The sequence below is a fragment of the Cygnus atratus genome, chromosome 16 (assembly GCF_013377495.2).
Source record: "Cygnus atratus isolate AKBS03 ecotype Queensland, Australia chromosome 16, CAtr_DNAZoo_HiC_assembly, whole genome shotgun sequence".
NCBI lineage: Eukaryota > Metazoa > Chordata > Aves > Anseriformes > Anatidae > Cygnus > Cygnus atratus.
The window spans coordinates 771,227-784,410 of record NC_066377.1 but is presented as its reverse complement, the minus strand read 5'-3'; the positions used below and the strand labels follow the sequence as shown (position 1 = coordinate 784,410).

The following is a 13,184-nucleotide window of genomic DNA, read 5'->3' as shown; positions in this document are numbered from 1 at the left end:
CTCAACATTTTTATTTTAAGACGTGTTTGCAGTTCTCTCCATATCTCCTCAAACATCTGTGGTTCTTAATGCTAGAGAAAGCAATATCAGCAAATTTAATCACATTTAATAAAAAATATTTGTTTAATATTACTCTGATGAAGTACCTGCTGCTGTTTAAGCTGCTGCCTCTGAGCTGCACACTCAGGGCAGTCCTGAATGCCGGAGGCTGCCCATCTTTCCATTTTGGATGTTTGATTTTCCATAAGTTACCCAACATTTATGTTGTGATCATCTCTTTTAGCATTTCTTGCAATGCTTCATTTTAATATATATTCCCTTGTCACTGCAGAACTGAACTCAGCCTTCCTGTAAGTGATATCTAAATCACTGCTGCAAGGAAAGAATGAAATATAGGTGAGTGAGAGAGAAGCACAGGATGTGACTGAACAAGAAAAACTTGCACAGCAAGAAGGAATATCAACGGCTGCTATAAAACGTACTGCTTCACTTACAGCTTATGCTCGCTGCTGGTGCTACAATATGTGTGTGTCAGACAGGAAGGCAGATTGCCTCTTGCCATAGCAATAACTGCAGATTACCTGATTTGTGCACGCGGTCACGTTACACATGTGCAGCGGTTCGGGTGCCCATGGCACACTCAGCTGTGTGTTGGAGCCATTTGGACACCCGTAGCGGGCCCTGCTCAGCACCTTCCTGCCAGCACCGCCGTGGCCTCGTGCACGATTCACTCTGGGTGTTTGCGGTGACCACCCCGCCTTGGAAGCCTGAGTGAGGCCCTTCAAAAAGGAACAAAACCCACAAAAGCACCGATAGTTCTCCCAGGCAGTAGAAGCACGTTAGAGCAAGCAGCAAAGTTGGCCGTAACGTCAGCACGCGTCTGTTCCTGCGCCAGCCTTGTGTGCGAGCCCAAGCCGCTTGCCTCCCGTGTGTGCCAGGTGATGCTATCTGCCGCCTTTGTTCCGCCGTCCCCGGGCCGTCCCGCAGCCCCTCGCTGCCCTGGCCATGTCTGGTTGTGCCTGCCGTGCACAGCCGAGCAGAGCCGAGCCGAACAAAGCGCCCGATAAGATCTTCCCGGGCCTGCACAATGGAAACTCCCGCGGTGCCCAGCCCAGGCCGGTGCTCCTGCAGGCCGAAGCTTTGCTTTGAAACGCACGTTTCTGCTGCTCTCAGCTCCTTCAGCAAGCATAAGCATTACTTATTCAAAATGATATTTATTGTTGGCTTTATACATTTCAATACAACTTTATTTTTTACAGCCAATTCATGTCACTCTTTACAGAAGCAATTGAAATCAATTTGAAGCTTGGTCTTAACAAAGCCGATATTTATCAGGTTTCTCCGAGTTACTTTTTGTGAAGAAAATCTTTGTTTAATGTTGCATTTGAAATGGGAAGCATTATAAATCCTGCAGCTCCTCGGGGACTGGGAGGAGCAGATCCTGTCCCACCGTCAGCCTCCCCAAAGCCACGCAGCAGCAGCAGCAGCTCCCAGCCCTGCCTGCCTGGGCCAACAGCCCCGAGCAGCCTTCTGCCAAACCCAGTGCTTCAGTGGTTCTCACAACTTCCTAAAAAGTTTCCTCAAAACATGGAGATCCCACTGGGGCCACCATTACCAGGCATCCTTTTTAAGACAGACGGGGGTGGGAAAAAAGCGGCTCCCAAACAAGCGACCTGGGCCAGGAATGGAAGCAGCTTCTGGCGAAGTCAGGAGTGACGTGGTTGGGTATAAATCAACGGAGGTGGCAGCTGGGTGTTGCTTGCAAAGAGCAAGAGCTAGAGGGGTGCCTGCTCACGAGATGCAAAGGCCATGAGGAGAAGGTGTGTCTGGGAGCCTGCAAATTTTATATAAGGGTGGCTGCATCCACTGCAGTTGCAGGAAAAAAGAGGAAGACCGAAGGAGCCTCGGCTGCAAGGAGAGCCGGGGCTGACCGAGCGCAGCTCCTGCTCCTGGTGGTGGGTGCAGGTAGCGGGGGCTGTGGGGCGTGGGGGGCGCATGCTTGTGGGGCCGTCCCTGTCACCCAGCTCTGCTGAGGACTTCGCTGAGCACCAGGCTGCTAATCGTCTGCATCTGTCTGTCCTGTCATAATTAAATCTATGTTAATAATTATTAAATTGTAATTTTATAGTTTTATAGTTAACTTATTTTTATCACTTTAGCTTTGGTTTGTTGTTTCTGAAAGTTAGAAGGAACAAGACTAATCCTCAGGTGCTTCCCTTGTCAAAGATCCTATCAAAGAGCGTGCAACTTCATCTAACGGGTGCAGAAATAATTACTGCTTGCACAGCAGAGCAGGGAGCTACCAGGAAGAACAGTTTGGTTCCTTGTGTGAGTGCATGGAATATTTTGGGCAAGTCACAGGGGCAGGTGAAGGGCTTTTGTTGTTCCCACTGGAAATCTGCCCACGTGTGAGCTCGGGCAAGTTCCTGTTGAGGAGGGAGCTCCCGCTCAGTCCCTACCCTCGTAAAGACCCTGGATTGCTTCTTGGGGGCTTCTTCCTCACCATTCACTCTGCTGCCTCCCTTGCCAGTAGGACACTCTCTGGAAATGAAGTTGTTGAAGCTTTTTGGAATTGTCTTTTTCTGTGGCCTGCTCTCGCCGTCCCAGGGAGTCTTGTCCGGTTTGTCCTGTGCCGTCAGCCCAGGGGCAATGCAGAAAGGTAATCAGAACAACGTGGGTCGTGCTTGTTTTGAGAGCTGTGTGGGGCCGTAACGTGGCTTAAAACCTCTCGACTGTCTTCATCATTATTTTATAGTGGCAGGCTTTGCTAGAGCCCCTGACAGCCATCACTGGGTTCATGGGGCAGGGAAATCTTCCCTCTCCAGAACTGGGACATGTTTCTGTACCAAACGGCCATGCGGAATTTTAGGATTCTGGATTCTTTCCTCTCTTTGTTTTAGTTTCTCATTTCTCACCAGAGCATATTTGCCAAATAACTGCTGTGAAGCTTAGCAACCTTCTTAATAATTGCAGTGCTCCAGCAAAAAAAGGCAGATCGTTTCATGTTGCTTCTGTTACAAAGACAAACCAAACCAGTACCCTTTAGAAGTGGGCAACAAGTTGTGGTTGGAGCGTGGCTCCTGCTGCGTGTGGCAGCAATCACTTCTGCTGGTGCACAGCCGTCCTGTGGTCTTCAAGTCAGGGGTGCTCTGCATTGCTACCTCTCCTCGTTAATCCACTAAAAGCAGTTCTACTTTATTCTTTCTTATAAAATGTCATCCCCCATGTGATTTGACTGCATTGACACTGGGAATGACTTAATGAGGGGTTTTGGGGAGAGGTGGGGTGTTATGTGATGTCTTTGCCAAGATGGAGCTGGTTGAGTGGTGAAAGGTTGTTGCCCTAAGTGCCAGCCCTCATGCAGAGATGTTTTCCAGTGCTCTCGGATGCCGTAATTCAGAATGGGCTTCTCCAGAAGCACCTGCAGGGCCTCGTGCTCCCAAACATCATGGGTGAAGGGGGTCTGCTGAACTCTCCCACCAGCATCACGGGGTAAGTGGAGAGACAGGGCTTCTCCACGAGCACTCCTTGACCAGCCGCAATGAAGCAGCAAAAGCTGAGAGCCATGACTGGCCCAAGCTGTTATCCTCAGTTTATTTTGATGCTGAAATTCTGGCCCAACAAGAGTTTTCTGTGTCACGTGAAAGTGGGTGGTGAAGGGCGGTGCAGGCTGCGCAACCAGATGCAGGATGATGGTTTGGATGCTGCTGTTGATATCTGAGGTGCTTGATAGCACTGAGGGAGGGAGGAGGGCACCCTGGAGAGGAAAACTTGATCTCTCTCTAAAGCTGTCTTTCATCCCAGTCTGAGTCTAGGTTGCCCTCTTAAGCCTCAGCTGCACGCTGTGTCTCATGTGGGAGAAGCAAGAGAAGCCAGCTGAGACTGGTGCCTCCGGCTGGAGGTGCCCATGGTGATGTGGGCACTGGGGTTGCTCACTGTGCAGCTGCTGAGCTGTTAGAGGATGCTTTTTAACTTTGTGACCGCTTTTGCTGTTGTTTGCAGACTGCACCTTGTCCGGGTTCAGCTCCCCAAGCTGTCAGTGGCGCTGCTGCCTGGGATCGGGGTCCAGCTGGCCATTGCTGCAAGGCTTGATCTCAGCGGCAACTGGTGAGAGCGGTGCTTCAGGGTGGTGAGGGGAAAACCCTACCCACAGGCTTCCTGGTGCTCGGCATTTTGCATCCTTTATGGATTCCTAGGAGTTTCTTACCTATAATAAAGGCACAGAGCGAAACAGACACCAAGGGATGGCTTGTGGCCTTTGTAATGAATCAGTAGATGGAGGTGCAGCTTGTTGCTGCTGGCTTTGCTGAGTTTCTCTTGTTAGCTGAACAGATTTCATCTCTCAGCCTCTCATTTGCTTTTTTCAGCTTGGTTGGCCTTCTCTCAGAACTAATTGATATCTCAGTGGATGTGACCATTACTGCAAACATTAAATGCACAAATTTCGAATTGGGCGCAGTCCAGGTCGTCATCGATGACTGCTTCTGCATTCTTGGTGCTGTAAAGATCAAGCTCCTTTCTGGGTAAGTGCCTGTTGATGTTGGCCATATGGGCCTTTGGGCTGACCTCTGCGGGTATGTGTAAGTGCAGGCAAATGTCCCATCTCCTGCTCAGTCTCATTAAATTCTTGGCAGAAGGAGTTTGCTTACTTGCTGTACCGATGAATGCAACATTTAAATTGATCATTGGAAAATATTTTTGGATTACTCACTTTTGAGGTTCAGTGAATTTCTCCTAATTAATTTTTGCATCATGATTTTTTGCATTATGCATTATATTTCAATCAGTGCAGCAGCTGGTTGTGCAGCAGTTGTGTAAGGGGAGCACAGACCACCCACTCTGGGGTTCCTTTTTTAGGTTTTAGCAGGATTAAAGTGATGGTGTGCTGGAAGTGAACTGCTGTGGAGTAAGGGTGAGCATGTACATGTGCAGTTGACTTCATGGCAGTTCCTCAGGTGCGTCTGTGGGCAGAACTCAGGCATAGCAGTGCAATGCATTATGAATCCTGCTGTCTGCAGCTTGCAGAGTGTGTGGCTGTGTTCTAACTCAGTAGTCCAGAAATATATTGATTATCAAACTAAATGTCTGCACTGCCTGCAGGCAGCATGTAACCCAGAGTGATCTATTTAGCAGCAGTGTTGAAATGTTTCACAGCAGTTTTCTCCTCTTGTTATTCCACATGTAAATTGTTTGTTTCCCATAACTAACACAGAAATATTTCACAATAACTCCACCTTCCCTTAACTATAACATTGATTTAAATACCAGAGGGAGACAACCAAGCTCAGGATACAGTGTGAGAAACTTGCTTTCATACAATGTTGTCTGCACACCCCAAGTGCTGAAGCCTTTGCTTCTCACAAGTTAGCTCAATTCTCCCCTCTCATTCATTCTCTCTCTCTCTCTTTTTTTTTTTCCCTTTCTAGATTACTGTCCCTATCAGTAAACGACATAGTGCTTAACCAGCTGACAGCAACTCTGCCCGGTTTGGTAAGCATGAAGATTGCCATCCTTTCACAGCTGAAATGCAGAAATATCAAGAACAACATGTTAAAAAGCCATAGCGAGCAGCAGCATCTCTGCGCTGCGTTCCCACGTCACCGCCGTGCGCTGCGGGCAGCCTGCTGCTGCTGGCGTGCTTCTGCCCGCAGGGCGATGCCTGCCACGTTCCCCAGGTTGAAGCAATCCACTTGGTGGGGTAACGCAGCTCCAGGGCTTCTCCACCACAAGTCCTTCTTGACGTCCCAGCTGCCACCCCATGGCCACACAGCACGGCTTCCCTGGGGTCAGCTTAAAGCCCGGGGGTCCATGCAGGAGGGCTGCCTGCAGGCGGGTGGCTGAGCCCTGAGCTGTCCCATTTCTGCTTTCTGTTGCAGCTGTGTCCGGTAATCGATATTATCGTCAACCTGGTGAACATCCAGTTCTTGGGCACTCTCAACGGTACGTTTCTCATGGAGGCCCGGCTGTGGCTTCCCTGTGTCCTGTAAGCTCTGGCTGGGGGACATGTGTGTTCCCCTGCTGTCCCCGAGTGCATTGGGGAAGATCAGCGCTGCCCACTGTGGGCGTTCGGATCCAAACGGACCAAGCTGAGGGCCCAAGGTGCTCGTTGTTCAGAGTAAATCTCTGTCCTCCGAGTGTCTGGGACTGTTGTTGAATGTTGAATTTACACGTGAACAGTTGGAGTGAATACTTCACACTTTAGCCTTCCTTACACCACTTCTAAAGGTCACCCTTGGATTTACCTTACTATCCTTGGTGCTCTTTTTTGGCTATTTTCTAAACTCATGCCCCACAAAGCTTAATCTGGGGATGTTTTCCCATTGTAGTAGCAGTGTTTCTACTGCTTGTGGGGTTGAGGTCTGCTTGGGACCTGGGGGTTGGGAGTGGTTTGTGGTGCTGCTTCTCTCCTGGTGTTTAATGATCGTTTTTTCCTTGAAGCGGTGATCCCGGTCGGCACAGTGGGAACGATTCACTACCAGTTGGCCAGCCTCCCGTTTACATCTGGCTTGTTCCTTGGGCTGGATTTAGATGTAAGTGGACGTTAGGTAATGAGACCCTGCGGATGTGGTTGCAGCGTGAGGTCTTCCAGCACCGCACACCCAGATCCTGTGGGAGCTGCTGTCTTTCTTCCACACAGCCAGACGGAAGAGCTGGGCTGGTGACTTGTTCTGGGAGTGCTAGCTAAATATTTCAGTCATAGGCAAACCCATCACTAAGTGACTGTGTGCGCGTTTCTTCAAGCCCTCTTTTGCTCTCTTGGCAAACTTCCCCCGTCCTGCCCATGTGTCTGTGGTTTGCAGCCATTACATGGGGTGAGCGGTTATCCCCTCCTTGCACAGCCTGCAAACTGGGTGCTACTGCTTTTTGCCTTTGCTATTTAGTTGTTATGGTGGATGAAAGCTAAGCCAGGCTAATGGATGTATTTTTTTACTGCTGTCTCACTGGAAAAAGATGCCCAAACCACACAGTACTTTCAAACAGGAGAGCTTAAATAAATGCTAGTGAGGAACACCTGGCACATACTCAGTAAAGAACAGCAAGGGCTGAATAACAAACGCTCCTGTTGGTATGACAGCAGTGCTCCTTTCTTGCTTTAGTGCAGACACATCACTGGGGTTAGTCTTGCTCCCGCAGGGACGGTCAGAATTGGTCTCCTTAGCAAATAGTGGTGCTGGTGCGAGCTTCTTGCAGTCGGAGAGATGGCTCTCACTTGGCTGAGCGCTGGGGGAATGCAGTGCTGCGACTGTACTGCTGGCAGCGCCTGTGCTGCATGGCTCGTGGTCGGAGATCTGAAGGATGAAATGGAGCAGTGAGTTGCGACATGGACACTTTGTGCTCATTAGCAGGGGCCTCAGTTAGGCACTCTGGGCTTCATCAGCTCCTTTCATGTATTAAACATTGAGAGAATGGTTGTGTGTGCAATGCTCTCCCGCAGCTGCTGCTGGGGTGTCTGTTTCAGCCTGCCCGAAGCTGCAGTCTCCTTCCTGAGGGTCTGGGCAGGCCGTGGGGCTCTGGAGGACCGGGTTAGCATTTAATGTTGGTGCCATCTCTGCAGGGTGCGGTGCAGCAGGTGGGAGGCAGCATCATCCCCCACGACTCGTCCGCCTCCGCCTTGCCCCCGCTGCTGGACAGGCTGCTGGTCATGGGACTGCGCCAGAGCTTTCTCAACGCCATCCTGTCCCTCCTGATCCAGGTCCAGCCGCAGACGTTCACCTGCTCGCCAGAAGCCGTGAGTGCTGCAGCGCTGTGTTCGCGCCAGGGGAAGGGGCCAGTGATGCGCGCCAATCTGCCCTTGGCTCTGCTAGAGGAGAAGCTGCGTGTGCCCGAGCAGGGTACGAGGCTCTGCTGGTGCTGGGCACAGCCTCACTGGGGCCCTGCGCCAGCCCTTGCCCCCTTTGCACGCAGAGCCCCAGAGCTATGACTTCATACAGGCAATGCACTTCTCTGGGCGCAGGTGTTTTCTGTACCTCCCATCTGTGCTTCCATGGGGAAATGTTAGGGGCCTGCACGCGGAAAGATGCTGAAAGCCTCCAGGCTGCATCTCCTCTTGCTGCTGGCAGTGTCACCTGCACGAGGGACTGGCATTGCCTGGGAGCTGGGGAGGGCTGGAGGGGGCTGTGGGCACTGCTGTAGCATAGGTGTGTGTGCAACTGGGGGCCAGTGAGGGGCTGGGGGCTCGGGACTGGCCCCAGGAACATGAACAAACCATCTGGGAGCAGGGGCATGGGGCAGAGGGGCGGGCGGTGCTGGAACCCACTGGCTGTGTGCACTTCTCTTCCCACAGTTCTCAGGTGCCAAGCAGCTGCAAGAAGCCATCCTGACCCTCTTTCCCACTGGGGTGAGTGACTTTGGCTGGCGTGAGTGCTTGTGTAAGCCTTGCTGGGTCTGAGGCCATCTACGTGATGCACCTGGGTGTGCCGGGGCACTGCCTCAGGTCCTCTGCTCCTCTCCTCCTGGTGGCAAAGAGCATGCATGGAGCCGGGGAAGGGAGCCGGTGCTTTGCAGCCCAGCTTGGTGCTGGGCAGCCACCTCCATGTCCCCCGTCCCCACAGTGCTCCAGCTGCTCCGTGACTGCTCCTCTGAGCATCAGGATAGAGTTGTTTGGGAAGCCGCTCATCCTCTTGGAAAACAACAAAGCCACTGTCAAGCTTTCGGTGATGATCCAGGTGTTCGTTAAGCGCTTGGATGGATCCATCCTCAACCTGCTCCTCCTGAAGGCAGTAAGTGGCATGTGAAGAGCTTGGGCTGGTGAGGTGCACAGCCGTCTCTGTGGGCTGATCCTCTCGCTGTCTGCTTGCAGGACCTCAGCCTGAACGTCCACGTGTCGATCTCTGGGAGCAGCCTGGTACTGGCCTTGTCCCTGGGCAGGTAGCCCATCCCCACCGCAGCTGTGCGGGAGGCTGGCGGCAAAGCGGGCTGTGGCGCCCAGCCTGGGGCTTTCGGCCCTGCTGCCAAGCTCTGGCTCTCCTTGGGGGTGGGAAGGAGGGTGCCAGATGGTGGCAGGGTTTTGGGTCCCGAGGATGCAGCCAGTGGTACCGGTGTGTCCTGCTGGGGCACACCGAATGAAGGCAGACGTGATGGGAGTATGGTACAACTGCGTCTGATAAAGCTGGGCAGTGCAGCCCTGTGACAGTCTCTCCGTGGCAAAGTTAGCTTAGGAGCCACTGACTCGAGGAGTTTTCCAATGTCTGTGGGCCCTGGATTTCCCAAATCTGAGAATTTGATACCTGGCTGATGGCAAGAGACGCGCAGCTACTGCTGGCTCTCAGGAAACTTTGCAGCAGTGGGAGAGTTTGAGGAGACTGGAAGAAAAGTCTGTGTCTGTTTTATCACAAGAAAAACTGTGAGACTGTCAGTTTGACTTTGGTCCTGGGCAGCACTTCCAAGTGCCTGATGTTGGACATGAGTGATAAAGGAGTGAAGGAAAGTGCTATCATTAATGCCAGTCAAGGTATGATTAAAGATTGGAAAGCATTTCTTATAGTATGAGGTTTGACAAATTCAAGCCATTTACCTTGTCAAAGAGTTAGATTTAGAAGCAACATTGGCATAGCTTGTATGCAGTGATACAGAGAATAGAAATGCATCACAGGGCTTTTAATTCAATAGACAAAGATATAACAAGATTCAATGGAAGCAGAATAGAGAAATTCAAAGTGGAAATAAAGCACAGGTTTTAGCTGTGGAGATAGCTGTGTGATTGAAATGATAGATTAGGAACTCTAGCAAATTCTCCAGAGCTCATGATCTTTAAATTTGGACTGGATGCTTTTTCTAGAAGCTCTGCTCTCAGCTAAACAGGAGCTGACTCCTCCTCTAAGGTGAATAACTGCCTGAGCACAGGAGAGAGAAGGGGAAGCCAAGAGCTAGTGTGTGCCCTCTTGCAGTGCTGTTTCATTCAAGGAAAAGAAAATTAGGTTAAGATTTTAATGTTGATTTATTGCTTTTATTTTGTTATTTTCTTTTGCTCTCTTACAAGTGTGTCAGTGCCTGCTTTTTTTTTTTTTTTTTTTTTTTTTTTTTAAGTTAGAACACTGTGATGTCTTTAGGAGTGCCCTGATGATCCTCATAGGGGCCTCTTGCCCATGGGCTGGGTAATGCTGTACCAGAGATTGCAGGGGTCTGGGGTCTGTGAGCTCTGGCCGGTGACCTGCTGTCTGATGTGCTGTTTGCTTTCCTCTTCTGCAGCACTTCCCTCTCCTTGGAGTCATCTGACGTTGGCATCAGTGATGTAAGTCTCTCCTACCAGCCTGGTGCTTCCCACGTGGATGCAGCTCTGGGGAGGGAGGGAGGGAGGCGCGATGCCACTGGGTGATGCTGCCGGGTGGGTCACGTCTGCAGAGGGCCTGAGCTGTTAGCTGTGGTTCTGGAGGTTGTAGCAAGTCTTCTCTTGGTCCTTTTATTTTATTTTTTTGTCTTCTGTCTTTTCTACTAATGCAAATGTAAAGTCTGAAATCTCCATTTATTTACCCCTGCCTGGGCAAAGCTTTCACTGAGCTCCAGCAGGAGTTTTACCTGTAGAAGGTTTCCTAAGTGAGGCACCAACTACAAATTGAGGAAGAAAAGTAAATTGTTTTAATGAAAAGAGGGCCTTTAGTAAGTTCTCTTGCTGTGTTAGTGGGAAGTGATTTCCCATCCCGAGGACTGGCTGCCTTCATGATCTGAGCTGCGCGTGCTGCTGCTGCACGCGCTGCTCACGGTGCTGCCCCTCTCTGCTTCAGATCTCGAGCCTGAAGCCCCACTGCAGTCAGCTGCTGGCGGAAACGTTATTGCCTCTTATCAATGGTAAGGTGGCTGGACTAGCTGTAAAACCGGGAGTGCTTTGACTAAGTTCTGGGGATGGGGGGGAGAGGTGGTGTGCATGTGGGAAAGCTGCAGGGGAGAGCTGGCGTGACTGCAGGTCTGCAGTCCCCAGGCTGGGGCTGTGGTTAAACCTCCCAGCCTTCTTCTCCCAGCACCCAGCCCAGCTCCAGTCCTAAAGGCCCCGGCAGGCATTGCTGGTGGAGATCAGCAGTGAAACAGAGAACGGCCGGTCCTGCCTGGAGCAGTGCTGTGCACCCAGCCCGGTGCCTGGTAAGGTTCTGTCCATCTCCGCAGGCTGTCTGGGCGTCGGGATCCCTCTGCCGAACGTGTTGGGCATTCCGCTGGTAAAAGTGGATATTCAGATACTGGTGGTGAGTGCCTGCAATGGCTCTTTCCTCTGGCGGGCACTGGTGCAGGTCACTGGGGCTGTTTCTGGCATGCGGCTCCTGCAATGGGACCCTGCCAGCGGCGTGCCAGCGTGCAAGGGGACACTGGGGGGGCAGAAAGTTGTGCTTGGTCTGACCTTCAGGGCAGCAAACGCTGCTGAGTGCTTCGTGCTCACAGGTGCTACCAAGCTGGGAACAATGTGAGCTGTGTCCAGCCTCTCTGGGGTAGATCCTGGTTCTCCCATGTGGGCTGTCCATCCCTCCTGGAGAGCTCAGCGTGAGCAGCTCCGACGTGGGGCGCTGGGTCTGGCAACCCCTTTGGAACAGCACCATTCAAAGTGCCTTGGGTTGCACCAAATTCCAGCTTGGTGCATCCTGGTGATGTCCCAGAGGAACTTGGGTGTTCTCTGGCACTTTCCGAAGGATGCTGTGTCCTCCTCATTACAAGTGTAACTTGAGGAGTTTTGCAGGAGGGTTTTCAATTCGCTGTGCTGCTGACAAGCTGCTGTGAGCCAGCATCCCTCAAGGTCAGGAAATAATGTAAATGTGTCGCTTCTTGCACTTCTCCAGGGCCTGCTGGTGATCCTCGTGTGAGCTGGGGAGGACAGGGCATGGAGAGCTCTTTCTGACTGTAGCCTTGGGCAGAAAGAGGGAGAAGGACCAGCGAGGATGAAGCTTTGAGACTGGCATTATCTTCTTTCCTTTTCTAAACGTGCTTCAAGATTCTTGGTAACACTTAAGGCACTTTACATTTAACTGGCTTGTATGAGTATTAAGATACTTACATAAGCCAAAACCAGATAGGCAGCTCTGTGTAAAAATATTTATTTAGAGAAATTAGCGTGAGTTAGAGTTCGCAGTTGTACCAATTGCATGTGAAGCTGCAGCTGAATTGTTAAATTCCTTGAAAATTTGTTCTATGGGAAAGTTTTTCTCAGTGTACTGAAAAAGTGAACTTGTTGCATGTGGCTCTCTACTTAAATGTCACCATCCATGTGCAGAAGTGGATGAAGTGCTGAGCAGGAGCTCAGGATACATTTGTCATTGATTCTTTTAGTAATAAACATTCTTACTTCTAGTGCTTGGAAGGAGGTTCTTGTTTCTGATGCTTCTCGTGGAGAGCACCTCTCCTGCCTCCTGCTGGGGGATTTAGCTCCTCTCTGATGACTGGTATTTCAGGTTTTGGCTTGCAAATTTCTTCTACCCAAAATTCCTGAGAAAAACACTCTTGGATTTTCAGTGACTACTCCTGGCTGGGTTACCTATTGATCAGATGCTACTCCCCGGGCCCCAGCACGACCCAGGTCTGTGGCTGAGCCTGCTGCTGCAGGCGGGACGTGCATGGCTGTGGGCTGGTAGCAGGGCTGCAGCTCCCCTGGCCCCAGCCATCTGCGGCCAGAGCAGAGCAGTGCATTAAATCCCCCGGCCAGAACCTCTGCTGCCAAACAAATAAATCCTTTTACTGCTGTAGCATATTCCTCTTGGGAAACTGGGTTAAGATATATTAGTCAAAGACTAATGGTTGCAGCTCTACCAGCAAACTTTTATTAGGAACTGTTCCTGCTATTGCCAACTTTGGGTGTTACAATCATTAGTCAGGTCCCCAGGACGGGCATATAAACCTTCAGTTTTTTTTTCTTTTTTTTTAACTCCCTTCAATAAATCAGCCTGGCTTGTTTTGTTTCCTTTCCTATTTCTAACTCTCTGAAATATGAGGTTTTCAAGTGCTTTTCAGCAGCTCCAAAGGCTAGAAATGATGCGGACGGTAGTTGCATGTGAAAGCAGATGTATGTGTAATTAATACAGCTTCATGGGCTGGGTGTCAAGTGCAGCATCGCCCTCTGAGCGTGCTGCAAGAGCAGCAGCAGAAGGCAGTAAGCTGCCCGTGGTGCCCGCAGGGGGTGCCCGCTGGACCCCAGCCGACCCCCTGCCCACTTTCAGCTTGCTGCGGGAGCTCGGCCCCCACACGCAGCTGGTTTGGGTGCCGAGGCTGTG

At 51.1% G+C, this 13,184-nt stretch overlaps 1 protein-coding gene across 1 annotated transcript; it reads left to right on the top strand.

Annotated features, from left to right (window-relative positions):
• The first annotated feature begins 2,539 nt into the window (after positions 1–2,539).
• On the top strand, positions 2,540–11,891 carry LOC118258420 (BPI fold-containing family B member 4-like). Its single transcript, XM_035567207.1, has 15 exons — positions 2,540–2,659; positions 3,378–3,492; positions 4,003–4,107; positions 4,368–4,523; positions 5,427–5,490; positions 5,877–5,940; positions 6,439–6,530; positions 7,556–7,729; positions 8,285–8,338; positions 8,553–8,720; positions 8,801–8,868; positions 10,189–10,231; positions 10,722–10,785; positions 11,098–11,174; positions 11,760–11,891. Exons 1-15 carry the CDS (start codon positions 2,548–2,550, stop codon positions 11,781–11,783), a joined length of 1,380 nt encoding a protein of 459 aa, XP_035423100.1. The 5' UTR covers positions 2,540–2,547; the 3' UTR covers positions 11,784–11,891.
• The last annotated feature ends 1,293 nt before the right edge of the window (positions 11,892–13,184 follow it).